At 42.7% G+C, this 27873-nt stretch overlaps 4 protein-coding genes across 4 annotated transcripts in view; 1 reads left to right on the top strand and 3 right to left on the bottom strand.

The window, feature by feature from the left end:
• Positions 1-11260, top strand: part of LOC131268137 (uncharacterized) — a 37269-nt gene extending 26009 nt beyond the window's left edge. Inside the window, exons 4-8 of the mRNA XM_058270796.1 lie at positions 35-171; positions 6694-6832; positions 8394-8764; positions 10018-10180; positions 10988-11260. Coding sequence (XP_058126779.1) covers positions 35-171; positions 6694-6832; positions 8394-8764; positions 10018-10180; positions 10988-11260 — 1083 coding nt within the window. The remainder of the gene's footprint in view (positions 1-34; positions 172-6693; positions 6833-8393; positions 8765-10017; positions 10181-10987) is intronic.
• A 10144-nt stretch (positions 11261-21404) lies between these two features.
• LOC131268120 (angiopoietin-related protein 1-like) lies at positions 21405-22256 on the bottom strand (the record flags this gene model as incomplete). Its single annotated transcript, XM_058270795.1, has 1 exon — positions 21405-22256. A coding segment is annotated over exon 1 (852 nt), but the record flags the coding sequence as incomplete, so codon positions are not given.
• Positions 22257-23873: 1617 nt separating this feature from the next.
• On the bottom strand, positions 23874-24821 carry LOC131271744 (angiopoietin-related protein 1-like). The gene has a single exon (XM_058273264.1). It carries the CDS (start codon positions 24819-24821, stop codon positions 23874-23876), a length of 948 nt encoding a protein of 315 aa, XP_058129247.1.
• Positions 24822-26503: 1682 nt separating this feature from the next.
• LOC131272357 (angiopoietin-related protein 1-like) lies at positions 26504-27448 on the bottom strand. Its single transcript, XM_058274068.1, has one exon. It carries the CDS (start codon positions 27410-27412, stop codon positions 26504-26506), a length of 909 nt encoding a protein of 302 aa, XP_058130051.1. The 5' UTR covers positions 27413-27448.
• Positions 27449-27873: the final 425 nt, after the last annotated feature.

The following is a 27873-nucleotide window of genomic DNA, read 5'->3' as shown; positions in this document are numbered from 1 at the left end:
CTATTGCTTCCTTTCCTATTTTTTTTATTTGCAGCAAATTTCAATTTCCAACAATCGGACGATAATTCCCTGGCTGTACCGGGTCGGTTTAATTGAAACGAAGCATCCACTCTGCGTTGGCGCCTTAATCCATCCGAGTTTAATATTAACAACTGCAGTCTGCGTTATAAAGTAAGTACCATTTTATGAGCACCGAGTAAGCGGGAGGGGGGAGGGAGAAGGGTTTGCGGTTGTCCGGTGTACACAAAGGTGTAGTGCAGCAGTGTACCGGTGGCATTGCAGGAGCGGTCCATTTCCGTCGGTTTTCCGGCCAGCGTGCCGGGTAGTTGGGTACATCGTTGCAAAACGGTTATGAAGATTTTTGCCACTTGAAGCCAGGTTGGAATGTGAGGGTAATTTTTCACTCGCCGGAACGCTGCACCAGCATCGGTGTACGACGGTGGCTGACCGACCTGGTGCCATACGAGTTGTTGTTGTGTTCGGTGCCGGTTTTGCTGCCAGGATGAGGAGGAAATCGTAGGAAATTAAACTGTTATTGCAACAACCGTCCGGCTTGTGGACACTTTCACTGGCCGGAAGCATGCAGATGCGTCCGGCAGATGGTGTATGTATTGTTGTTTGAAGGGCTCTTTTCATATCGGCATGCAGATGATTTTGTGATGTTGGTTGCTGCTGATTTTGCTTTCAGAAGTAAGAAATATTTGAATTCTATTACGGTATGTTTGATTAAGTTTCGTTATAAACAAACTATTTTAAAATGATATTTCTGATCCATTTCGTTCTCAACCAATTACACTCTACTTTCTATTCTTTCTTGCGACACAACGGAGCTAAACTCGGAACCCGTTGCGACGATGCCGAGCGCTATGCCGGATGACGGTGTTCCCAGTAATGGGTTACATCGCACACGATGCCTATGGGGATGCTGGGTGCTACCTTTTCCGGGAAATATGCTCGACAGCAAGCTGGCAAGCTTATCCTTTTCTGCTCGCAAAAGCGAAGTAAAAGCGGTACATCGTTGCAGGACCGTTTGCAATTCTGAATCCGAGAAGTGGCAATGTACCGTGACATAGCTCGAAGGGAGCTGGAGCCACTCCTTTTTTTTATTCCCTTTACCAAATAAGACACCAACGAGTGCCTCGGGTGGTTCTAGTACGCGGGAGAAAGCGTGCAACAGTACCGAGGACCGATTTTAAAACCACATAATCGTACATAATGAAATGGACACGCTGGTCCGGACGCTGCAAAAGGGCACCGAACCTCCCGGGAGTGGAGAGATTGTAACGTCGTTCGGAAGGAACTACAAAAGGACCGAACGCGGCCACATTGTGGGAAATGAGCCGACGGCAAAACAGAGGCTCGAACCTTGCAGACAGTCCAGGGCAGTCTGGACGACATTGGTACAAGGATGTCCTCAACAGCACTTGGCTCGAATGGTACCAGGAATGATTGCGGCTCTTTCGAGTCAAAGCATGTTCCGTTGCTGATGTGAGGATGTGATTCCGATCCGAGAATACGGTGTGGATGTTACATTAACGTATCCCTCAGCCATATGTCGGCCAGAGTCAGGATTTAGAATGTTTGATGGTGTGCCCGGTTTAAGTGAGCAGGGAGTTATGGGTGGAGGCAGCTGAAATTGAACTGCGACGGAAATGAAATCAACGGAAGATGCATTTCCCGCCAGGTCATAATTATTTCTACGTGGAGTGGTTCATGTATCACGTAGGGGATTTTATGAGGATTTCGCAGAAGATGTTTGATAATAGTAAGCAAGCTGAGGAATTTATTACCTGTTTTCTGCATCTTCATACATTTTACTCAAAATGTTCCGACTGGAGGAAGATAATTCTTATACCGTTAAAAAAAGTTAAATTCCTGAAGCGAGAAGTTAACAAAAGTTATTTGTACAATCGATCCAGCATGGGGTCGCAGTACAGAGCTCTCGTGAATCTTAAGCTACTATATTTTTATTTGCGCAGAGTTGTGAGAGTTACTGTAAGGACACTGAAAGTATCATTAAACACAGCTAGCATTTATTTTAACTAAATATTCAGTGTGATAGTACCCCTTTGTTCACGATTCGATGATGAGTAAATTTTCCGGACCACGAGTTAAAATTCTGCCACAAACAGTAATAGATAGCAACGGTCAGCATTTTAAATACATATCAAGTAAAATAATAGCAAGAAAACATAATAAAGGGAAAACATAGAAAATAGAAGCAGCAAACCGTGTAAGCAATATTTTATAATTGAAATGTAAGTCTACATCCTTGAAATAAATTATAAACACACCTTAAATAAATAATAAAATCAACGAAATCACATGGTCATTGATAAGAATCGTAATGATGTAGTAAAACAACAGTTTCATTTTGAGGTTAATCCAAGTATAGTACAACGCAACAAAAACACGATAAAAGTAAAACGATGAGACTTCATATTGAACGTGTGGAAGGGCACATTTGTGAACCGACAAGCACCCAAACCTGACTAGATAAACGTACAAACAAAGCGCGGAAGGAGTCGTTTTTCTGCGTACCGTGAATTGTTGATTGTCCTCTTCCTCTGTCCACGGCCGGGGAAGCGGTTCCGTGGTTGAGGTTGGTCAGAACTGGTCCGAGAGAGCGAGAAAAATAGCGAAAAGAACCCATGCACCCAAGAACTCCTTAAAATATTTCCCCGAGTGGGTTAAACTTTGGTGCGCGATGATAGAGCGTTGAAACTTTTTTAATTATAGCGTGTAATCGAGGAAGTTGGTTCGTTCCCCGGTTGTGTTAGAATGCTGTTTGCATCTATCTACTTGCTCTTTCCCCTCGCACCAGGAATCCCAAAATTCCTCTCGCGCTTTTTCCTCCCGTGGGATTTCTTTTGTGTCGTTTGTAAGAACGCCTTGCCTGGTTAAGTTGCCGTTGCCCTGGGACTTCCGTGCTCCTGCCTGGGTTTGTATACTTGCGTTCGCCCTCTCCCGGTCGTTCCGGTGGGTTAAACTTGCGCCACTCGTAGCCGCTCTGGTCAAGTGTGTAATATGCTTTTTAAGGGAGCCACTTGAGGCAATAAAAGTCACTTGTGAGCACTTACGTAGACTAACGTCGAAGCCAACGGATGGTAACGGATATGAAACGGTTAGTTTTCATTTTTATCTTCCCAAGCGGGAAAAAGAAATTCATAGTTCGAAGATTTTTTGTTTTCTCACAGAGATTTACAACACGCCCATCCTAAGAACTTAATTTTCATTTTGCACCATCATTTCACTCGGTGAGGATTATTTAAGACAGCAAAAACCATGGCTTTGTTTTCAAAGTACGGGCATTGGGGAAACAAAGCATTAATTTATGCTCATGTGTACAAGCTGGCCAACGGGAACTTTGCAAATTAGTTTTCCAAACGCCATTTTCCACATTCACGCAGCAAAAAAAAAAAGCAAATCCCACTTACTTCCGAGTCGCATTCCGACACTCCACCCATGTGAACATGATGAAATTAGTGTAATAGAGCTATAGAGGGTCATAATGATTTTACTGCTCGCTTCGGCAGTTTTTGTACCGCACGCCAAAAACCCCAAAGGCAACCACCAGCGCCACCACTTACACACATTAATTAAACAAAGGGCGCACGGAGGACCCCATCCATCCATCTCCTTCGGTTTCCCGTCGGATAGCTGCTCGATGAAATGAATGTACCGTGTGACAGGACCACATCAAGCTCACGGCCCCCTCCCTCCCCACACAACCGCAAAACCGAGTTTTTCCTCGGGCGATAAGATCCGCTATCCGGCATGAGACTTTTCCGGGGCAGAAAAATGGAATCCCTTGCCGGGCCGCCGAATCCAATGTCCAACGTCCGGCTGGCGTGAACGTTGGGTCCGGTTGCAAATCTGTCAGCCGTCACCGTCCGCCGGCGGCGGGGAAGAGTGCAGGGAAGAACATGAAACTCTTTTTCCTATTTGTATTTATTCACGACCCACACACCCTTCCCACCGCAGTGTGCGTCGGAGGGTGGATGTTTATTTTCGTTTGTTTGGTTACAATGGTTGCGCTAAAAGGAAAATTTATATCCGTCATTTTTCTTCCCATTTCCCCAGCGCGTGGTGGGCGCGCTCCTTACTCGGGTCTGGACTGCATCCTTCATGTGGCGTTGACTTTGTTGTCGGGGCTTTTTTCTGTATCTTCTTTTGTGTCGCCCGTCGGCCCGTGTTCGCTCAAACGCCCGCACCCGCTCCTACCGGTGCCCGAAAGTGAGGTTATGAGTGAGAGCAGGGGTTTCCTTCGAACGACAAAGGAGAGTGGTCGGGGGGGTATTTGGTAGCAAAACCGCCAAAACCCGAGCCCATACTCGAACCGAAGACAAATGAAAGCTGCTTTTACTAATGATTGATTAAAAGTAATATACTTGTTTCCCTAACCTAACCCTCACGCGTTTGCGCCTCCACGTTACACACGCCGGTGGTGGATTTTGTGCCGTTTTGCCGGTATTTGCTTTCGTCACTCGAGTGGAAAACCGGCGGGAAAACGGTCGTCCAGGATGGGGGAAGGCATTCGGTGTTTCGGAATTTATCCGGCCAGCTTAGCATTCGTTCGTTCGTTTTCGTTCATTTCGCCCAAACTTGAACGACTACTTGGTTTCGTGAGGTTCGTTGACTCGTTCCCCACACCCTTCCCTCTCCTGCCACCCCGCCAGCCATCGTTGTGTCGTTTGTGCCTGCCAGGAAATGAGTTTTTCACGAGTACACGGGTGGAAATCCTTTTTCTGATTAGACGAGCGCGCGCGCTTTCGGTGATGTTTTCCTTCCATTTCCATTTCCACCGGACCATCCGGCCGGCCGCCGGGGAGGCCGCCATCCATCCCGCCCGGGCTGGTCTTACAATTTAGAGCTCTTTTGTCTTCATTGCGGGCCACTCCGACCCCTCCGGAGTGCTCCGGCTCGTTACTCATTAGTTTCGTTTTCGCGTCGAGAGATAGAGAGATGAGTAATGATTGTGCTAAGTCCTTATCGCTCATGCCTTGTGCGTTGTTTAGCGTCGGCCTGTGTGTGTGCGCACACTTTTTTACCTCTCCCTTCCTCATACTTCTTGTGAATTGCCTTCCCTAGTCGGGGGTTTCCGTCCGCCTTGTTACGAGTTTCCCTGGTTTCGGTGACGAATTGTGCGATTTTGTTCTGGTGTTTTTGGTGCACGATGAGTCTCGTGGATGAGCTTTGTTCGGGCGGGAAAACGAACGATGCTCGGCTCGACCGTGCGTATCGCAATCAGTTTCCATCTGCGGAACCGGCAATATTTCAACGCAAAGACCCGGGCGGCTTTGTCGTGAGAAAATTGAAAGTATTTGGATTAGTACCGGCATGACGTCGCTCGCTGATGGAGATCATCTTCCAGAGTTAAAAATGCAGAACGCGGGATTATTTGATGTCCTATCTATCTTTTTTTTCTCACCATCGGAAGCTTCATTCTCGTCATCCGAAGGTATTATCCGTGGAAATCAAGCCTGGCTGATAAGGGGCCCTTGTATAAGACATAGGTTTTCAGTATGAGATCGTATATTTCAATTAGATCTTCTTGTGCAACACACAGGCGTACACCACGATTGTTTACCGAACGATCCAATCTTCCCGCAACATCCATCCTCCCCATTCGAATTGGGCATATTGATGAACATTTATCGCCGGATAAACATGGTCCCAAGTGGTCGTGTTTGCCAGGGTGTAAAATGAACGAAAACCCATCGAAAGCATCCGCGATCCGGAACCGATGTACCGAATGATTTGCCGGCGTATTTGGGAGTACCATGTGTGTGTGTGTGTGTGTGTGGGGGGGTGGGGGGGGGGGGGGGGGGGGGGTAGAGTTTTCATCTAATCGGTACCGGAAACGCGAGCGCTTTTGAAGTGCTAATGAAAGGTATACATTAGTCACAAATGAGCACGTGTTTTGCAGGTTGTTAGTTTGTTTAGGCCAAAGTGGGTTGGTGAGATGGGAAAGGGGAGCAGGTTCTGTTTAGAGGGATCGAAAATTTACGTGTGTAAAACCAATGCTCTCTACATGAACCGAGTTTGGTTGCCTTTATTCGTTAGAGTGATTTTTAATTTTTCATTTCATGTACAACCTTAGACTGCTTTTTAACGGAAAATGTTGCTGCTCTTTCAGATGAAATTTTTAGGAGTTAAATTACTTACTTTTTAAACCGATTATTTCTTTAATTTCTTTTGATGCGTTTCCTAGGTCCTGTTTTATGGACCAAGAACCAAAAATTCCATGAGAATCTTCATTTCACAGATGGGTTTCGTTCAATGTTAGATTAAAACTTTATCTACATTGACAATAAACAAACTTAAATAAGGACGGATTTTTTTATAAATAAAGTAAATTATTTCCATTCCATTTTAAGTCCGACAGTTTAAAAGAAGGAAAGGTATCATCAGTAAAAATCGAAGCAAAATGATTTAAAATTAATTATTTAAATTTGCTTAACGATGGTTTGCACAATTTCAAGCACAAAAACCCATGTTCGAACTGATTATAAATTGAACAACAGTTTTTCTCCGATTCCTGATTCATTCCCACTACCGATCAAATCATCAGACATCTTATCAACAAAACGCAGCAACCACTGCCGTTGCCTCTCGAGGCAATTGAATTTACTTTACATGCTATTTACTCGGAACTGATACATTCATAGAATTGTGTAATTAAATTTTCAGCAAGAAGCCGGAAGAGCTGCTCGTCTGGAACGGAGCCGGAAACGATGGAGCAGAATCGCAGGACGTCGGACGCCCGGTGAGACGGATCATCCTGCCGGAGCAGTTCGCCACCACCTTCCAGCGGCTGGAGAACAATGTTGTAGGTAACAATACGATACAAAGTGCTACAGCAAGTGCAGTACCGCTGCACTGTGGTATGTCTTTGGGAAAGTCGAGTACTCCGGAACGCGACAGGAGTATGCGGCAGCGATGACAGATGACAGCTCTCATTTAGCAGGGCTTTTAAGTGAAGAACGTGGGCCGAAGATTATGGATCGAGAAGGAAAAAGAAAGGGAAATCTCCTTTGGCTTGCTAAACATTCCCGCAATGCCGGAGGCTCGTTAGGGCCGGTTGACAAATGATTGTTTCTTTTGGATGGGCAGCTATGCTCGGCTTCCCTTGGATCTTCGTTTGATGTTCCGGCTCCGGCTGCGTGTACCGATGAAGGATATGCGAGAGGATTGTGCGGAATGTGTTTTATGCGAGCGTGAATGTGGACGAACGAGTACTTCCGAGTGACATGTCTTCAGTGACAGTTGCCTGTCTGCCCCATCTCCTCTGCCTGCGCTCCGTACGAATGTGGCAAATCAGAAGTTGTTGTTCTAAAACCTCTTGTTTCTCCCTTTGACTACAATGGTCTGTTTGGCAAGCGCACGTAGGGTCCTTTGAAAGGATCGCCTGTTTTTCCAAGCGACCAGTACCGTAATCCGGAAGCATTCCGTGCCGGATTTCTTCCTTTTTGTTCGATGACAAGTTGTTGTGAGCGGAAGTGCAATATCAATAAACACCCGGCCACACTGCATTCTCCGGTGGTATGAGAGGCGCCCTTTACCTCACAGTGCCTGCCTGGCACTCGTTTCGAAACGGGCAGATGGAATCCGATGCGAAACACGTTTGCAAACGATTCTTTCATTTCCGCTCTTTCGAACCGGGAAGCGAAAGATGAAATTAATTGCTACATTCAAGCGATATTCATGGGAAAGCATGGTGAGATAAGTGTTGGGGAGGGGGTGGACAAGATTGTTTTGTTATGTTTAGTTTAAATAAGCTTCGAAATAAGTTGTTGCTCTCACCAGTTTCATACAAAAATTTAGTTAGCATAAAATCAAATGCTCTGAAGCAATCTTTTGACTATGGTCATGAATTCAACACATATTGGCTATACTTTTACTACAACCCCTTGCATTTTTATTTGTTACTTATAAGCTCTTATTGCCTTTACTATACGATATGATGATGATTTTATAGAAGAAACCTTAGTAGCTTTTTTTCGCATCTTCAGTACTTACAGTTGTATTTGTATACTAAGTGGTTATTAACCACTAAGTATTTTTTTAAATTTAAACATCATTCAAAGGATTCGAATCCAATGAGCTCAAGTGGTAGCTTACTATGAATATACAAATGACAGCTTTATGATTGGCAACAATGATGAAATTTTCGTCACAGTGCCAAATGTTCGTTCAGTTAATGAATATTGAATTTTCCGGCATTTTGTTCGATGTGCAGATGTTTTCGCAGAAGCCCCCATAAAGGTAATACATCGACGACACGACACGACTGCAGTAATGTTGCAGTGATGAGCGATGAAAATGAATCGAGATGACTGCGACCGGCCGGTGAACAGCAGGTACTAAAATAAATTATGAACAATTCACAGGCTCTGTTGCTGCTGCTCGAGGGTTTGGGCTCGTACCCGAAAGACAAACAACCACCGACGGCACCTGGCCGGCACGGGTCGACCAATGTTCCAATTCCGATTGGCACCGGGGCGCTGCGATCGTGGACGGTGAGCGTGCGGGGCGATACGACGGGAGGAGGAGAACCGGAATGGCGACGGCGGAACTCCGCCAAGATGGAACTTTTCCGAGCGCGGCGGAAATGGACACCGGTGCCGGCATCTATTTGCTTATCATCAATTATAGACCAGGCCATGCCGGATCCGGCGGCGTCGTTCAGCTCCACTGTCTGCCGCATCGTTTCGCTCCACCGGCGGAAGCTACCCGATGAAGGCGGACGAACCGGGGATGCGTAAGTATGAGCGTGGTTGCGGGTGGTTTCCCTTTCCGTTGGCTGGCGGAGATGGAAAGTTTCTTCGTTTGTTTTTCGGTTGAAATTTTGAGGTTTCCCCACGGTGGTGGGGTTTCTCGGGTTTGACTTTGCAATTAGACCGGATCCCCGTGTGTTGGTGCGAGATGCCAACGTATCCCTCATTAGCGTGTACTTTCTATGACTTTCGAATCGTTAATAAGTGGAACCAGACATGAGCAGAAAAACTCTTGCTCCGATGAATTTTGACTGCTTCGCTTTCGAATTGTGTTGGTTGTTTATCTTTGAGAGTTAATTTACATAACTAAATGTTCGCAGATATGGATTCATTAAACTTCTCACAGAACGTAACCGTAGTTCTTCCATGTCAAGACGATTATATTAGAATTTTGAGACGATCGGTATTTGACATAATTCCTTCATGCGAGAGATTTAACAAATTACAATTTAATCCTATTACAATTAAATTTTACAATTTTAATCCTACACATTTACATGTTTTACGAGTCTAAGCGATTTTTTCTACAAACAGTTATTCACCAAATGATTGTTTGTACTGTTCTGTATAAATACAAATATGGATAAAATAGAGCAATCTTACTGGAAACAAGTATTTAACTAACCGGGAAACCGGGAACATAAAGAGGATTTTTACCAACAGCTAAAATACACCGTCTTTCGGTCACAGTAACTGTCAAGATCATTTTTACACAATGCTTTGCGTAGTATTCACGTGGTATAAATTTGCTATAAACAGTCGACTCAGAACGAGAAACAAAATCATTAGCTTAAACTATGTGAGCTATCTCACCTCATAATTCAAGCTAAATAATGTTTGATTGGTTTGATATCTTTCTACTTAAATAACCATTTATAAGACGTGTAACTTTTCTTCAAATTGGATAAATCACCAAACGACTTTAAATACCTACCCATGATGAGAATTTTGGTCAATTCTTAGCTTCATACAAGACGGAACGGCACGCTTGCTCAGGGTTTCCCGGTCATTTCCAGTCCAAAAAATACTTCGCTAAAGCATTCGTTGCGGTTGAGTTTGGTGGCGGTCATGTTTGACTAAAATCTGAATTAAATAATTCCATCGAAAGAACATCGTTTATTCAATTATCACATCTATCTCTTTCCCGGTTGGTTTCCATTACCGTTTGCCGGACCATCGCCTTCGTTTCGATCGCTGCATCGCGTCGTGGGATTTCGTGTGCCCTGGCCACCATCAGCCCTCCGCCAGCCATGCTGCCCGCCCCTGGTACTAATTACGTTACGACAAATATTAGCATTTTTCCGGCCACCGAGTGCCGGCCCGAGCACCAGGAGTATCTGCAACACGATGGAAATCTGTGCGCCGGCTACGGGTTGGTCCGAAACCGTAGCATCGATGTGGTAAGTTGTCGACCAGAATATCCGCACACACAGTGCCACTGTGCCAGCGGAGTAGGACGGACCGGGAACAGGACAAATGTGTTTGTTTTAAGGATTTTTCCTACTCCATTCCCCGTTCCTGGCTGGAGCTTTTGTGGCCGATGCAACGACATGGCCCGGTTCCAATGTGCAGTGCGGTTTTGGGGTTTGGGTTAGCATTTTTCCTTCCCAGCGTATGGCAGCTTAATTGGAACTATGTGTGAGAAATGCACCGCAAACCATGGGTTTTCTTATTCCAAGTCCCTCGGTACGTAACCTATTGGATGGCTGCATTGGTTTTGTCAATGTACAGATTGTTGAAACAATTGAATGTACCAATATCTTTGCTACAATAGTTAATTGATTGTGATGGTTGGTTACTTGAAACATAACCTTATTAGGCACTTTCTCTTGCTTCAAAGCGGATGATAATAATGAGTTTTCTCGCGTTAAATGTTCAAACATGACCTAGCGTTCACAAATTAAAGCTGTGGTAGCTTGGCGTCGTTTAATTTGGTATTATTTTCTTTTGTTTAGTATCATTTTTATATTTTGGTTAGCATTTTTTTATTTTATTGACACTATCGTTTTTTATTCAAACTTTTATTTACAATTAACAAAGTTACATTAAATTTGGTTTTGAATGAGTCCAATAACAATCAAGCGATATTTTAGAATTTAAACCATGGTTAATTTTAAATTATTTAAAATAATATTGATAACTAAGCTCTTGTCAGATTGTAATTAACATATCCTCGTTTTTTCTTCTTGTTTGCAAACACTTCACAGGAGTATAGCGGTTCACCACTGATTTGCGACGTGCCACAGCCCGATGGTAGAGTGTTTCGCACCGTGCGCGGATTGCTCACGTGGTCCACCGACATCAATCATGCGCCACATCTCTTCACCAACCTGACCACCTACCGGCCGTGGATCGAACGTGAAATCGAACGGCTCGAGGCGACAGCGGAACCGCAACGGGCAACGTCCCCATCGGAACCTATTATCCTGCGATCCGTGCCGTACGCGCCACCGCGTGTCCCGAGTGTTCTGTACGGGTGACATGGGTGTGCTCCGACCAACTCCCGGTAACCCACGCAGTGATTGATTTCGAGGGCATTTAGGGATAATCGATTAGGTTTACTTGCCACCTGAGGAGCAGCAATAAAATTGCACACTTTTGCTTAAGAATGGAAAATGGAAAACGGTTCGTCATTGTGTCGGAAGAGCGTGTGTATGGAAAAGAACCATCCCAACCCTGGTTCGAAATGTTCGAAAGAAATCACATTGTATAACAAATTTCGATCGAGAAGAATGTAAGAAAAATCACAAAAAAAAGGCGGTAGAAATTGAATAGGTTAGTAAAAATGCGGTAGCATAAATTTTTAAGGCACCGACGTCTACATGAACAATGCATTTTCTCAATCTCAACTTCCCTGTGCCTTTTGCGGCGACGGTGGATGGGTGGTAATAGTGGTGAATATCTTCCGAGCAGTGCCGTCTCGCACTATGATGAATGGAAAATGGCCCCTTCGCCGTTGGAGCTCGCTGGCTTGCGGAGCGGGAAAATGGAATTCCGATGGAACATGTGCACACACCCGGTCCCGGTGTGCCCCGTGGTAGGCACGCGCTGATATTGGGAAAATTTTGTGCGGAAACAATTTGCCCCGAACGAAGCCTTCGACCTCCCGACTGCATTCGTTGCTTTGCCGCCGCTTTTCGGTTCAACTTTCACTTGAAATCCATCCATCGTGAAGCCCGGAGCGATCGCTGGTTAGGAGGGAGATTGGAGGGCATCGCTTTTGTGTAGTGATCGAACAGAATGCTGGAATTTACACTGCAAGGCGCAATAGTGGTCGATGAAATTATTGTTCGTGGTTTCTTTTCCAAATGGCACAGATTGGTTTTAGGTAATAAAAATATTTTAGGCCAAGACGGTTATTCGAAATATTGAACAAGGATCGGGAATTAATTATGAATAAGTAGCATACCAAAAAACACAATACACCCTGTTACAACTAGTTTATTCGTTTCCACTTCTTAAAATGTTGAACGAAAAATTGATTATGCGAGATATTCAGAAATATTATTTGTTCCACAATGAAACATATCTGTGTGTAGACATCCCATCAGAAATATTGCAATTTGCAATTCATCAAAAACCAAGATTAAGTTCGGCACAGAGCATGTGAATATATTTCAACATTTATATGGCAGTGGATCGAGTGCAGTTTGGAACGTGGCTATGCTTTTTTTTGGTTTTACTAAAAAACTACATAGGCTACCTTTTCCGTTCCGTTCCAAAATTTGTGTCTTCTTTAGAAGGAAAAGAAAAAATAGTTTGTCTTTTTTTATTTTGCACGTGGAAATAAATGAGATAAATAATTCTACATGCATCGAGCACGTCTATGCCCAGCACTGTACACACCGCAAAAACGACCGAGTGAAAACCTTGAACGGTTTTTGGTGGCACAGTTGACGGAAATTGTTTCCCGAAAATACAATCACTTTACCGCAAGAAAGCATAGGGAAAGGGACCACAGCGCGCACCCGGAGACGTGGCGTGTCCGTGCCCTGGAGGCGAGCAACCCAGGAGCAACTGATTGCCACCGCCATGCCATTGTGCAGGCGCGGTTGGACCATCGTCCCGCTATTCCTGGTGTCCCGGGAGCAAAAGGTTTGCTTTTGGGAAAAACGGAATAACAGGTGTGTGTATGGGTGCGTGTGTGTGTGAGTGGGTTGTTGTTGGAACCCGCGGGTTGCTAGAAAGAACGCCGGGGGTTTCCCGGGCTAGCGATGGTAACGATATAGAAATTTGCATAATTTACTGTCACCGTCGAATGGGCGCGAGATCTTGTGGAGGGAAAACAGCCGTGGGAGCTAGTTGGAGCGGGGTGACCTTCCTGCCGGTTGCTCCGGGATGTTCGGTTGCTAACGCTACTGATTGCGGTTGTCGATGGCGCTGGCGTACCCGGCTTTGGCCGGAGGCGTCGTGTGAACCTTCGACAAGACACGATGGATGGGAGCAAAATGAAAAACTTGCCCTCCATGATCCGGCGCACAAGGAAATTCTTGCCTCGCGACGAGCTTTCACTCGGGTCCGCAGATTTCCAGCGACCGCGTGCACGGCTGATGATATTTTTCCAGCTCTCCCTCCTCCTTCCGGTGGGGATGAGAAAATTTTCCCGGCGCGCGAAACAATCACGTTAATTTATTGTCTTTATTGTTTTATAATTTTTCATTTTCGCCTACGATCGTAGTCGCTGGCGTGTGGGAGGAAAGTATGACCGGTGGTGGTGGGGAAAGGTCACACAATTTTCGCAAAATCAAAATTTGTGCCTGTGAAAAGTGAGTAAGATTCGACCTCGGCTGAGGCGACCTGGAGGCACGCTGTAGAAAGAGAAATTCTCTCCCAAAACATTGGGAATGCGGATGATAAGCTTGATCGGGAAGTCAGTTTGTGGCAGCAGGGTAGTGGAAGAATTTATTGAAAAACTTTCGACGGTCGGATCGCGATCGTGAGTTCAAAGGACGGACACTAAAAATGTGGTCCAAATGGGAGTCTTCGGAACGAACGTCTGGGAAAAGTGATTCAATACCAGCTGCGATATTTTGAGTCTACTCGTCTATAGTACACAATTTATCGATGAACAAGTTGTCTAAAATATTTAGTAGAAAAAGTTGAATCTATATCGTTTATCGAAAATATTTTCATCTTCAATTAAATTTGATGATTGTATAGTTTTCGACAGTTTTACTCTAAATTTAAATTTTTTACGAGTATTAAGCTATCATAGCAAATACAATAAATTTAATTTGATTGTGTGTGGAGGGAGGGGGGGGGGGGATAGAATAAACTAGCGATGTAATTATGCGAAGTTTTGATTAACGTAGACTTTGTTTAAATGATTCCAACATCGTGAAGATCTTCGTTTCCTTCTACACTAATTGAAGGATTGTGATGAAATTAATTCAAATGAATTTTTTCCAATTGATTTTATTACCCTTGGTTATCCTTTCAAACTTTAAACAATTAAAATCAAGCGAGTTTGGCAGACCAAGACATCCCAGACCAACGGTAAGATTTAGAATTAATGTATGTATTCAAATGTTTTGCAAACCTCGGAGAGAGATATTTAATTCTATTATACCGTTCGATCGCTTTACGACAGTGAGTTGAATTTGTTTGTCGTCATAGCGTCGAAGGAAAAATCTAATGTAGCATTGCTAAGTTTTCGATTTAAAATCCACAACTGATTATATTGAATATATTTGTTTAAAATAAATATGAACCATTAATTTTTTTCAAAGCTTTAGTTCGTTAAAAATGCATAACCTTGTTGAAGTTTTGCTCTTGAAATCAACAAATTTGGGTCTATATTTTTTCCTATTTATTTCATATCCCGCCGATAACCGCAAGCTTGTGTAATCGGTCACAATTTGTTCCTGTGGCGTGGTGTGACACAACCGGTAAAAGGGTCACCTCGGGTTACCGGCGAGAGAACTATTTACCAGCCCTTTGTTAAGCTTGTCAGCTTAATTTTCCTTCTGACCGCAGGGCAAGAAGGAGTGGATGGAGAGAAAGCGTAAGAGGAATAGAGAGAAGGAGAGAGTGACGAGACAAACGAACGAGAGCATCCCACCAAAGGCACACATTCGATTAGAAGAAGGTGGTCCTTCTGGGAAACCGGTAGCAAATTAGAGAATTAGTAAGCGGTCACCCCGAGGCACCCTTCGTGCCCTACAACCATTGCATCCTCTTGACCCCAAAAACACAATGGCTGCCTGTTACAAAATGGCAGCCGGTCCCCGGTACCGCAGGCATGTCACCAAGTGGAAAAGTCGGCTAGATAAGTTCTGTGGTTTTCGGTAATTTGCAAACTCTAAAATGGTATCAACTGTGTGTGTGTGTGTGAGTGTTTTTTTTTATTCCGTGACCAAATCGTAAGCTGAATCCAAAGCCGGCCCTCCGGAGGGAGACGTGGTTTTCGGATAGTCACGAAAACAGGACATTCGGGTGGTAAGAGATACCTGTACCTTTGCTCAAAAGGTTCTTGGGGAGATGTCGTGGCGAGAGTTCCCGTGGTAGGTGGTTTTGTTTGGGCGACAGGTGGACCACATTTTAGATTACCGGAAGACCGGTGTCCGGCATTGTTCCGGGAAGGGTAGAGAGGGGTGAAAGTTTAGTACAGAGAAATACCCGTTCGAACGACTTCGGCATGGCGGTGATGGAAAATATCTATGTTCACGAGAGTTTATGTAAATTATTTTTTGTTAAAGTATGCTTAAAGCATATCAACTATGATAGAGAATCAAGATTTAATAAAAGGTACGTAGACTTAAAAGTAAAATTTTCCACAAGAAAAGGTTGTTGATAACGAAACGTTTGGACTGTAATAAGAAATTGTATGTTATAACTTATTGACCCATTAAAAAAGACAAACAATTGATTTAAACCGATATTGTATTCCAGCCCCCAGATTAATTTTCCAGCCTCAGTAAATTCCAAAAAACGTCTTTAACCCGTCCTTTAAGAAGTTAGAAGAAAGAACCCTCCTGGTCCGATCATGAACCTTTCTAATTAGCCAACAGTCGATTATACCTGCACCGAGGGAGAAGTTCCTAGATTACGAGCTAATACTACTCCGCTACTCGGTTGGAAAGATCGGCTTCTTTTTTTTCTCCTGGAAGGAGGTACAAACAAAACAAAAATACATTTGACTAGTTCGAAGGCCGGTAGGAAGACAGGACCGGGGCAAAAAACTAACCGGGACGCAGAAGAACTTCTCTACTCCCCCTGGATCGTGTATACTCGCGGCAGGTAGTAATCGCGATAATCGGAGCTTAATTTAATTAACGCTTCAATGAAGGAACCAGTAAACCTGTTAAAACTTTTTCCCTTATCATCACACCTTCGCGCTAGGCATGAACTGAATGAGAAGGGAGGAGGTCTTGCATTTCTTTAACGTACTTTGTGCAGCAGCCCCCTCAAGATAGTGTCGAGCTCCAACGCTCCCTCATTGAGCCTGGGAAGAAAAGTGATGGAAAAATGGGTGTGGGTGGAAAAACAAAGCAACAGCACAGTGTTTGGGGTGGCATTGTTGGGGAAAATAATGCCCCAGCTTTTCTTTCACCAGCGGTCGTGTTGGAATTGCCTCGTTATCAGACCATGCCAGAGGAACGGTAAGGTTGCTTGAGAAAATGAAAGTCACGGGCCGGGGGGGGCAATTTTCCTACCGTCTGCAAACGTCGTGGATGCAAGGGTAGTTGATTTAATTGTTTTGTTTTTTACATCCGCACTCTTTACCTTCGATCGGTGTCGTTTTGTTGAGCTGCATCATCGGTACCGCAGACCTTTAAGAAAAGTCAAACAAGGGACAGAGGCATCAGTTACCGGGCACGTGGAACGGTCGGCGGATTCTTCGAGTGCGGAACCAGTTTCGTCGTCTTCACGTTGCTGTGAAGCCACACACCGTAGCTCTATTTGAGCCACTCAACGACCCCGTTCGCTTCGGTTGGACGCAGTTGGGGGTCGATCGACGCATTCGTAGGCGACAACGCCGCACCGTGATGGAGGCGCATGGTGGTTTTCAGATTTTTTTAAAATCTCTGCTTCATGTACAGGTTTTTCTTTCCCTAGCCGATTGCCACTTGAAAATGCATTTGGAACGTCGAGTGACCTAGCCGGGCGGGAGTACATGGTTGGTTGGTTGTGTGAAATTAGACGATGAAGGCGTGAAAGTTGAACGACGGTCCTGAGTGTGCGGTCGAGGTACGCAACAAACCCTTCAGCATGCTAACGCACTCTTGGGGGATGCTGAAACTTCTTTCACTTGGCGCAAGAATCAAGGCTGGAATGCAAAAGTGGGTTGAAAAAGTGAAAAATAAATGAAGTCAAACATGAACAGCACATATAATTTAATTACAACTTTGATGGAGTGGTGCGGTAATTATTTATGAAGTTAATTAGAATTTTAATTAATAAATTTGCATAGATATTGTTTGAATGCCATGGTGTCTTTGTGCAAAAGATTTTACTTTTTTTAATGTAGTTTGTGAACAAGGAAAAACATACAACTTCAATGATGGTTTACGCCAGTACTGATATTGTTTTTTGGAAAAAAATGTGAAGACGCAACATTGGTGCTTTAAACATATTTTTAAATTGAAAATGGATGAGTAAATAGCGTACTGCAACTGTGTTACAAACACATTTAAAAATAACTTGGAATTATCGAAATGGTGTGATACACTTGGTATACATTTAGGAGCAAAATGAACTCACGCTATTGAAGCGCCTGAAAGGTATGCAACAACTTTAAAATGATGATTCGCATGTAAAATTGTACAACTGTAAAGCAAATGACAATTGAATAAGCAAGCTTGAGTTATGACTCTTAACGCTATAAACTGTTCGAACACATAGCATATTTGAAAACTATTCTTATCACATTTAAATTCTAGTTCATTTAGTTCTGTCTGTAATTTTATTGATAAAATTGCGTTAGTGCAAATGCTGTTTGAAATTTCGATCGGTAAAATTGAGTTTATAGTTTATTTTCGAGCTCGAAACTTTTCGCGAGCAAGAAAATTTGTAAATTTGTTCCATTTAGTTCGGGTTTTTGCTGCAATTCTCCATGTTCTCCAGGACAGTCAGTTTAACCTTGCTGGGGAAGTTATTCGTTGAGCCTCCAATTTCATTTGAATCCAAAGCATCGGCAACTCACCAAACTCCCTACCAATGATTATGCTGATAAAAAAAGAACACACACATACAAAACGGTAAACCTATATTCTGAAGTAGGGCGAAACAAACGATGGTCCCGGAAATAAAATGGGAAAATTTACTGCACGAAGAACGTGCGATGCAGCGTGACTGTGAAAACAAAATTAAAACTTTGACTTTGAATTTCCGCACTTACACACGGCATCGTCCTGTGGCAACCGGCTGCTACAACTACATACAGCCATATGCATGCAAAAAACAGTTGCTTACCGAGAAGTAAGCGAAACGATGAATTTCAGTTTGTTTTAGTGCCTCGTCAGAGTTTTCTACCGTCTGCTGCTGGCATAAGGATTGTTTTACGCTTTGTTAAATTAAGCCTGCCTCGGAGTGCTGAGTTTTCAGCAGCTGAGTTTGTCAATGTAACGAGTTTCGTGCTTCGTTAGTTTCGCTTCTTCAAGACCTTTGTATCGATGGAATTGGACATGGATCGAAATTTACGGTTTGCATGTAAGTTGCACAATTGGCACACAGAAGTTTGTTTTTGGTTGTTGTTATTTAGATAGAAGCAAATGTTTCGTGGAGTATTTGAAAGTCTTTTGCATGGAAAACAAAAGTGAAAAGTTTTTTCCTGGAATGTTCTAGTGAGCATCAAATGTAAATAAATCGTTTAAAAAACAACCGAAACGCTTTGAATTTTGCTCATCACTGGATACTAGTTTCCGTTGTTTGAAATAGCATTCTTCTGAATACCCTGTACCTAGCCTTCAGTAGAGGATTTAGAACATTCTCACTAACCTGCTCCCTTCCCAAACTTCTTGCCGGACGAAGGATAATTCGCGCTTCGCCGATCATTACTGCACCATTCTCGGTACCATAACTTTCCCAGCCGCCTGAGCTCGTAAGCACACGCTTTGGGTTTCAGCGAATGCACTTTTTTGGCAATGTTTATAGTCCATTTCCTTCTTCTGCCGTTATGGTATCGAACGGTACCGTGCAGTGGAGTCCAGTCGTTTTCCAGACTGGTCGGTCGGTTGGGTTCAGCAGCAGTTGCAGCAGTTGCATTTACTGGCCCTGGATGGTGGCCAAGCATGGCGCCAGGAAGAATGTAAAATTTAAGAATTTACAAACAAAAAGATGTGCTTTCCAAAGGACTGTTCTAAATGGATCAAACCGGAGCGGGGAGGAAAAATGCGCAAGGAAGTAATGCAGACTGGCACGATGGAGATAGTGTTGAGGAAAGCGCTGGCAGCATAAACTAGAAGCTTAAATGTGACATTATCTTGCTTCTATATACATTTTCGATGCTGCATCTGTTGTATCTTTCTTAAGCCCGTGAAAGTTAGACACATAAAATATTGCAATCTTTTCCTGTACACTTGTAAAAACTGAATTTGAAAATTAAGATGTGCTTAAAAAATATCAAATGAAAGTTCGTGAACATCGTTTTAGTAAGTTTTAAGTATCATAACCTTCTAACAGATCGAAACATTTTTTCATCCGTCATCCAGAAAAACACGGGACCTCTAGCTACGACTTGTTTCATAAATTCATCCAACATGAATGATGACGTTCAGAGTTTGTCCCTGCGTGTCATGACCCTCTACCATCGGTATTCAAAGGACGATTGGCGAACAGAGAACTTTGCCACCAAAAGGGCAAGAAAGGGTTGTTCCGATGTTGCAGATGAATATGAGTGTGATCTTTTTTTCAGTCGCAAAAAAGCAGGTTTTTTCGTTCCATATGTGTATCCAGTTCCAGGACGACGTCATTTTTTGGCATCATAAAAAATATTCCACAGGAAAATTCTTTCTAGCAAGTAGTAAGCGCTTCGGTCCCTTCCCTCGGAACGATTTGTTTTTAAGTGAGACAGAAAGTAAAAGAAAAAAAGACGGGACTCAGGGATAGAAAGTGTCCATGTGAATAATTGCATGCTGGGTCACATTCGCGACGAACACATCTAAATAGCTTTAAAAGAACTCACACGCTGCATTAAATAAACGTGTTTTTTTCCACCCTTAAACTAATTTGTTCACTAGCGTCTTCGTATTCAACGCCAATGTCGTTGGTTCGTTTTTTATCCTCATGCTACAAGCATGTCATAAAAGCTTTTTTACTTGTTCTTATTTGATTTTAGTATTTTCTTCCGATTGGCATATGAATGAGACAATCAAACTATGGGCCATCTTTGTTGCTTAATTGTTTTTTATTTTTTATAGTTTCAAATTTTTCCCGAAAACATTCATCGTATACACTCTTTTGTTTGCTTATAAAAAGTTTGCAACTGCATCTAGACAACTGGCTAATGTGTAGGTTATAATTATAGGTTCTTCATCCATCTCTCTTATTTATCTTTGATTCCACAATGCTGGGCTACGCTGAATGGTTCAAAAATTTTTATCAATAAATTTTTGTTTCCGTTGCTGCAGAAAAGTTTTGAAAACTCTCGTTTGCAAATATTGGAGCGTGTAAACCTTGTAGGCCATTTACATTTATTTTCCATAAATTTATTCTAAATGCGTATAGTACAATTGCTATTTACGATAGTTTTTGAACACTTTTGAAAATATTTCCTAATTTTAACTTATTGGCACTACTCCATCGGTTCTTGTGGTTGCCAAATCCATCGAAAACCAGTCGATACCAAAGCCAACTTACCGATGGGTATAGAAAGCATTCGTTCAGACAACTTCGGAGCTTGATAATTGATCTCCCTGCGGGAAATCAAACACCACAACCCACGAAACAATGCGCTTCTTCATCGCAGAACGTTCTGTGGCATCTTGGTATATAAAATCTCCCAGAAGTCCTGCGGCTGGTGAAGAGTTTTCGAACTGTTATCGGTTTGGAAATGGTTTTGCAACCACTTTTGGTTCTAGCGGTTGCCTAGAGGGAAATGGATGAAAAGTTTTCGCTGACGTGTTGCTATCGCTTATCATACTGTTCCGTTCACGAAGGTGATTATGATAGTGCTTATGTAGTTACGTGAGTTGTGAGTCAATTTGATGTGGAATTTCCGGTGGTGTTGGATGTTTCTGAGAGTCGTTTAAGTTATGGTAATGGGTTTGATTGATTTTCGATTCACTGACTTGCTAGTAAAAGATTGGCAATAATGTAATCCAACACTTTGTATTCATGTACAAAATAAAAATATTGTTGAATGAAGCCATGCGGTGTTAGTATGTGATATTTTTTTCAAAACGTCAGGTATAATTTCCGTTTGCTATTAATTTCGGTGAAAGTAATCATCTCTTTATTCAATTCATATTAAAAGTTTCATATTTGAAGAATTAAAAACTCATTGCAACGAAGGTGTTGTAGTAGAAAGGTATTGTGTAGAAGCAAATTTGATTTCTTAAGTGTTTGATTTAATCGTTGTTATTGCTTTTTACGTATCATCATCCTTGAATATGCCCAACCTTGGTAACTAGAAGCTCCTTTGGACCAGTGAATTGAATAATTTTCATTTGCGTTCATGTATTTTCCATTCAAATTTGAATCGGAGCAATCTTTATACCACCAAGCACCTCCGCGTTCTACAGCACAATTTGAACTGTATACATCATAATCTCGGTCTTTTGTAGTAAATTTCATTCCCTTATGCCGACTCAAAGCGTCTGTCGCAGTGCCACTGTACGTTCCTAGTTTCTTCAGAGGATATTGCTCCGATTCGCTCCCGATCTGGAACTCATCATATTGAGCATATCTATAACTACCATTGAATGCCTTTAGTTCAACCAGCAGCTCGTATGATCCTTGCGATGTGAGTTGATGCAATCGCTCCAATCCGATCCAGTACTCCTTGTTGATGTTTCCAAAGCCTTGTTGATATTCCGTCCAGTTCCGGTAGAAGTCCAGGGATCCATCGTAGCGGTACTGAACTACCAGCCAACCTCCGTCGAACCTGTTCTGCTCACAAAACGCTTCGAAGGGGTCGGAATTTGTGCTCACTTGGATTAAATAGACTTCAGACATATTTGCGGGAGCTTCTTTACACGAGTTGTATGGTTCTGATCCATTAAAAACGGAAGCTGGCGTTGACAGCATGGAGTAGGAGCCAAACGATTGGTTAAATTTTTGAGTAAGCTGTGAGATTTCGTTTCGCATCTTTTCGTGGTTGGCGCACGCCGTTTGTTGGGCAAGAATCTTCCGGGAATGAGCCTGAAGAGCCGTCAGGTTGTGTCCAGCATCCTGATCGTGGCGGATGATGGCCCACTGAATGTTTTCGATCGAGCCTTCAAGTTTGGTGATTTTCTCGGCAAACTTTTCGTCGCGTTCCTTCTGAGTGAGTTCTATTTCGTGTAGCTTGTATTGCAGATAGTCAAGTTTGACCATCATCACTTCGAATCCATACCCAGCGATCGAGTTGCCGGTAGAATTTGCACCAGAAGCACACGCAGCACTTGCAAAGAGTGTCCAAAACAGCACAAAACGATAACAGAGGATCGCGACTCGTACGTTAGAAATCATTTTTGAGAGCAATTTGTCACAGCGACTCGACACACAACACCGAACGCGAACAATCTGTCTGTCTTGATTTTGAGCCGCTTGAAGGAGCTTTTTATATGGATAAATGCAGGGGTTGGCAACCCTTTTCTTTTAAATAATGGTTGTTGGAGCTAGTAGGTTTTATTCGGATTAAGCAAACTGATTTAAAATAATTTTCCGTGTTTTGCAGCCCATTTTGGCTATTTTGCAACAGTAAAAAAATACAAATACAAGAAGTACTGTTTTGTAGTTTAAAAACTTTCTAAATTTATTATTTGGTTTCATTCCAATTTTTATGATATTTCATCAAGTACGGTAATACATGGTACCGACAAACCCCAATATTCTATGAGTTCTAGAGATTTTGTTGTGGGTTATTCACCCCTGGATTGTCGACCGAAACCTTTTGCGGATGCGAAAAACGATAACGATACCGACATCCGCGCAGCTGGGCTTAATGCCACTAGCATAGTTTAAAAATAACTTGTGAGACCCTGATAAACACAGCATCATCACCAAAATGCAAAAGACGCTTACAAAAACTTCATTGAAACATTGAAATAAATCATCGACCGTAGCTACCACCAATCTGCTGTAATAGAATTGTAGCTATTATTAGAAATATTTTTGGACCACAAAACAGAAATGGCTGTTTAGCCCTACATGACACATTATCCGTGAATTATATTCGAATTGAATTTCATTCTCAATTGCGATTCATGCATCACAACATCGAACAGCCAAGCGCAGGATAAGTAGAGTGATGCATATTTTTTTCGTGTTATCGTTTGTAGCTGTGAAGGCACACTTGCAACGGTATGGAAATGAGCCGATCCGCAGATATCTCACTAGAGCGCTTGCGTTTTTTCCTTTTGATGATCTATCTGACCAGACGTTGCAAACATTTCAAACAGGCCTGATAGCAAAATTCAAGGCCCAAGTAGCGCCGGTCGATTTGATTATTTAATGAGATGATAAATTGAAATTGTTAAACAATGCATGCGCATTAGTGAGTCGTTTGTGTAAGTTTATACTTTTTGTGTATATAAAATTTCTCAGTTTTCAAAAGTATTTCAGTTCTACCAAAAATTGCTGGAGCTGTGGATGAGAAAAGCTGGGCTAGCATTGGTAGGTAATTCTTTTACTCTTTGTTCGAATTTCACACATCTTGTGTTGACTCTTAAAAACATTGGGATTGGATTTGTATTTTCGATACAGCATGACATTGGGGCCCTTTTTAACGAGAAATAGTTATGAATCGTTATACCAAAAACATATTCCGATGGCGAGCAAACAGTATGGACGAGCATAGGTATGGCGAAAAACTGTAATTACAGAATAATCGTCCAAGAACAATAAGTTAATACAGAAGTTAAATAGAATTTCCACCGATGATCGTTTTCATCCATATATTTTTGTTTCTCTAATGCATATAGTTGTTTAAACTTGACCTTTAAATAAATTTTAAACCTCCCGAATCATCATTCTTGAATAGGCCAATCCTTGATAGTTATTCTTCAATTTATACCACGAAAACGACCTCGGGTCGACCACGTTCCAGTAACGACCGTTTAAGTTGGCATGATGGCAGTTGTTGTACCACCAAGCGCCCTCGCTGGTGACGGCACAGTTAGTGGGCGCTCCATCGTTATCCCTGTCCTTCGTAGTGAAGTTAAAACCCTTATGGTAAGCCATCGAATCACCCGCCGTGCCACTGAACGCACCAAGTCTCTTGAGCTTGTACAGCTCCGACTCACTACCGATTCCGAACTCTGTGTATCGCGCATACCGTTGGTCGCCTCCGAAGTCTTCGATCTCGACGATCAGCTGATAGGTCTTCCGCTGCGTTAACTGATGCAGTCGTTCCAATCCGATCCAGAACTCACGATCGACGGTACCGAATCCGTTTCGATATTCGGTCCAGTTGCGGAAGAAGTCCAGAGAGCCGTCAAAGCGGTGCTGGATCACCAGCCATCCTCCGCCGAACTTGGCCTGTTCGCAGTATGCCTCGAACGGTTCGTCCTCGCCTTCCAACCGAATGAGATACTTGCCAGACATCTTCGATGGTTCATCGCGGCACGATCCGAATGGGCCCTTGCGACGGTAGCTGTCCAACTCGAGCAAGGACTGCACGTCATCGGAAAGGCCGGGTTTCGGGACGATGTCGAAAATTTCGTTGCGTAGTTGGTCGTGATTGGCGCACGCGGTTTGTAGCGATAGAATCTTCCAGGACTGAGTCTGAAGCGCAGTGAGGTTGTTTCCAATGGCCTCTTCTAGCCGATCAATACTCCATGTCATCCTACCGAATGACTTTTCAAGGTGATCTAGGTTTTCTTCAATTCGCTCGTCTTGCTCTTTGATTTCGAAATCAATTTTGATCAACTTGTACAGAATGTAGTCCAATTTGACCATGATTGCCCCACATGGAGAAGATTCATTTGATTGCATCAATGCACTTAAATCTCCCTCCATTGGCGCAACTATTAGCGGAAATGTCCATAAGTAGGCCAAAATACACTCCGTGTAAAGTTTGAGTTTGAAACGCATGGTAGGCGAATTCGAACACTTTCAAATGACAAACCAAATGCAATGTACTTACATCATACTGATCATGCACGTATGCCAACCTGTTCTTTTATACACCAATTACAATCAAACTGATAAGAAAATAACCTCCGTTTTATCTTTAATAATTGAATGCATGGACGCATGTTGATGAAAGCCAATTATGCCTTGATGTTCTCCTTTTCCGGTAGAAAGCAATAAACCTTTTGAGGAGTATTGAGATTTATGGTATGGGTGCAATAAAATGTATTTCGGGGCGATAACAGATTGGTTTCCTTCTTTCAACCGGATTTGCCATTGAAGAACTTTACAGTGTTATCGTATATGACCGATTCCGAGATATAAAGGCGCTAAAACTGATCTATTTTGGGGTGAAAAAATATCATCACCTGAAAAGAGGAATAAATGCTGTCTGCATCCTGCATTAAACACGTATCTCTATCAAAGAGTTTCCACAATAAACACAAAGATTGCAGGTTTGTATGATTCAATCTGTTTGTTCGCGCAATATCCGGTAAGAGTATAATATAATTGTCCTACTATCCCTTACTTGGAGATAGATTGCCTTTGACATAATTAGTATGAACAATATTCTAACATCACGTAAAAGCTAAAATAACAACGTACTTTATTCTAGGGGTAAACTTTCTTTCAGTCCAGCTAGTCAATTTCGTTTGGAACACTAACTTGACTTTAAAAACTAGATATAGAATAGGTGCAAAATTTTGTTTACGCTGTAATAATAGCTATAATATGTTTGCAATGTATGTTTAACATAATAAACGATGAAAATAAAATCTATTTCCGCCTAACAACATTTCCTTAAAATCGAGTTGAATATATCATGAGCAGTTTAACAAAGAGATGTCAATTTATTTGTTATTGACTACTTATTGAGCTTCAATGAAATATTGTAGCTCAGCATTATTCTACTGTTATATACTTCTTTCAATAAGTTTTTCGTATAACGAGCAAATTAAAATACTATCAAATGGTTTCTTTACGTGAGCAAACGATCACACAACGAGTATTTGGGTTCCTAAAGTTATTATGAGTTTTCCTTTAAACGGGAGAGCAGCCAGTTGAAATAAATATATTTTAAGAGGGATTGTATTGTATGTATAGAGTAGTCGGTCGTCCAACCCCTGCTCTGAATGAATGGATGGAATGACCTCCGTCCGGATTTCAAAATATTGGTTCAAATGTGTAAATTTAAACTGTTATTGTTATTGTGTCTTTTGATGTTCAAATCACTTCTTGGATGAGTTTAGAACTCTCAACCATTTTGACCCCCTGTGTCCTACTGACTTTATGTTTTTGGTTATTATCAATGAAGATATAATTATGGAAAGTGGTTAATTTTTTTTCTTAAGCAAAGGTTCTTTCCTTTGTAACGCATAAATGTTATAAGTCAACACACAAGTTTGTTTTCAATGCGCTTAATGATATCATTTATTAGTTTCAAGCACTAACCCGTCCAGTATGTTCAGTTTTAGAAAAACGGAGTTATCTGCTATTTTTTACATTTTTCAAACCTCCCGAATCATCATTCTTGAATAGGCCAATCCTTGATAGTTATTCTTCAATTTATACCACGAAAACGACCTCGGGTCGACCACGTTCCAGTAACGACCGTTTAAGTTGGCATGATGGCAGTTGTTGTACCACCAAGCGCCCTCGCTGGTGACGGCACAGTTAGTGGGCGCTCCATCGTTATCCCTGTCCTTCGTAGTGAAGTTAAAACCCTTATGGTAAGCCATCGAATCACCCGCCGTGCCACTGAACGCACCAAGTCTCTTGAGCTTGTACAGCTCCGACTCACTACCGATTCCGAACTCTGTGTATCGCGCATATCGTTGGTCGCCTCCGTAGTCTTCGATCTCGACGATCAGCTGATAGGTCTTCCGCTGCGTCAACTGATGCAGTCGTTCCAATCCGATCCAGAACTCACGATCGACGATACCGAATCCGTTTCGATATTCGGTCCAGTTGCGGAAGAAGTTCAGAGAGCCGTCAAAGCGGTGCTGGATCACCAGCCATCCTCCGCCGAACTTGGTCTGTTCGCAGTATGCCTCGAACGGTTCGTCCTCGCCTTCCAGCCGAATGAGATATTTGCCAGACATCTTCGATGGTTCATCGCGGCACGATCCGAATGGGCCCTTGCGACGGTAGCTGTCCAACTCGAGCAAGGACTGCACGTCATCGGAAAGGCCGGGTTTCGGGACGATGTCGAAAATTTCGTTGCGTAGTTGGTCGTGATTGGCGCACGCGATTTGTTGCGATAGAATCTTCCAGGACTGACTCTGAAGGACAGTGAGGTTGTTTCCGATGGCCTCTTCTAAGCGACCAATACTCCACGTCATCCCGCCGAACAGTTTCTCCAGGTGGGCTAAGTTTTCAGTGAGTCGTTCGCCTTGCTCTTTGATTTCGAAATCCATTTCGATCAACTTGTACTGAAGGTAGTCCAACTTGACCATAATGTCATTTGGATTATCGGATGACTCGTTAGACTGTTCGGTTGTGGGCGATTCAGATGCATTGTACGACGCATAGATATCTTGCAAGTGGTAGGACAGTTCGTTAGAGAGCCGCCTACTTTGGTCGTCGATCAGGTAAGACATTGAATACAAATTGTTCTCCAAGTCATTCAACCTCTGCATAATTTCTCTGTCACATTCTTTAGGCCTTACGTCCCAGCTGCTTGTTGAGGTAGTTGGTTGACTTGTATAACCATAATCGCCTGTAGATATATGGTGGTTTTGGAAAGTACTTCTATACTCTGTAGTTCCTTCGTAGTCGGCAGATACTAGCACAAAGCTCAGCAAGAAGGATACAAGACACAACATCTGAATGAGTCTCGAACCCATGGTATTATAATATAGAGACACTCAAATGTATA

This window comes from Anopheles coustani, chromosome 3, assembly GCF_943734705.1.
Source record: "Anopheles coustani chromosome 3, idAnoCousDA_361_x.2, whole genome shotgun sequence".
NCBI lineage: Eukaryota > Metazoa > Arthropoda > Insecta > Diptera > Culicidae > Anopheles > Anopheles coustani.
This window is presented reverse-complemented; position numbering and strand designations above follow the sequence as displayed.

Excerpts from the sequence above, each read along its gene's own strand:
- LOC131271744 (XM_058273264.1), bottom strand. The coding sequence starts at position 24,821 with ATGGTCAAATTGGACTACATTCTGTACAAGTTGATCAAAATTGATTTC.
- LOC131272357 (XM_058274068.1), bottom strand. The coding sequence starts at position 27,412 with ATGGATTTCGAAATCAAAGAGCAAGGCGAACGACTCACTGAAAACTTA.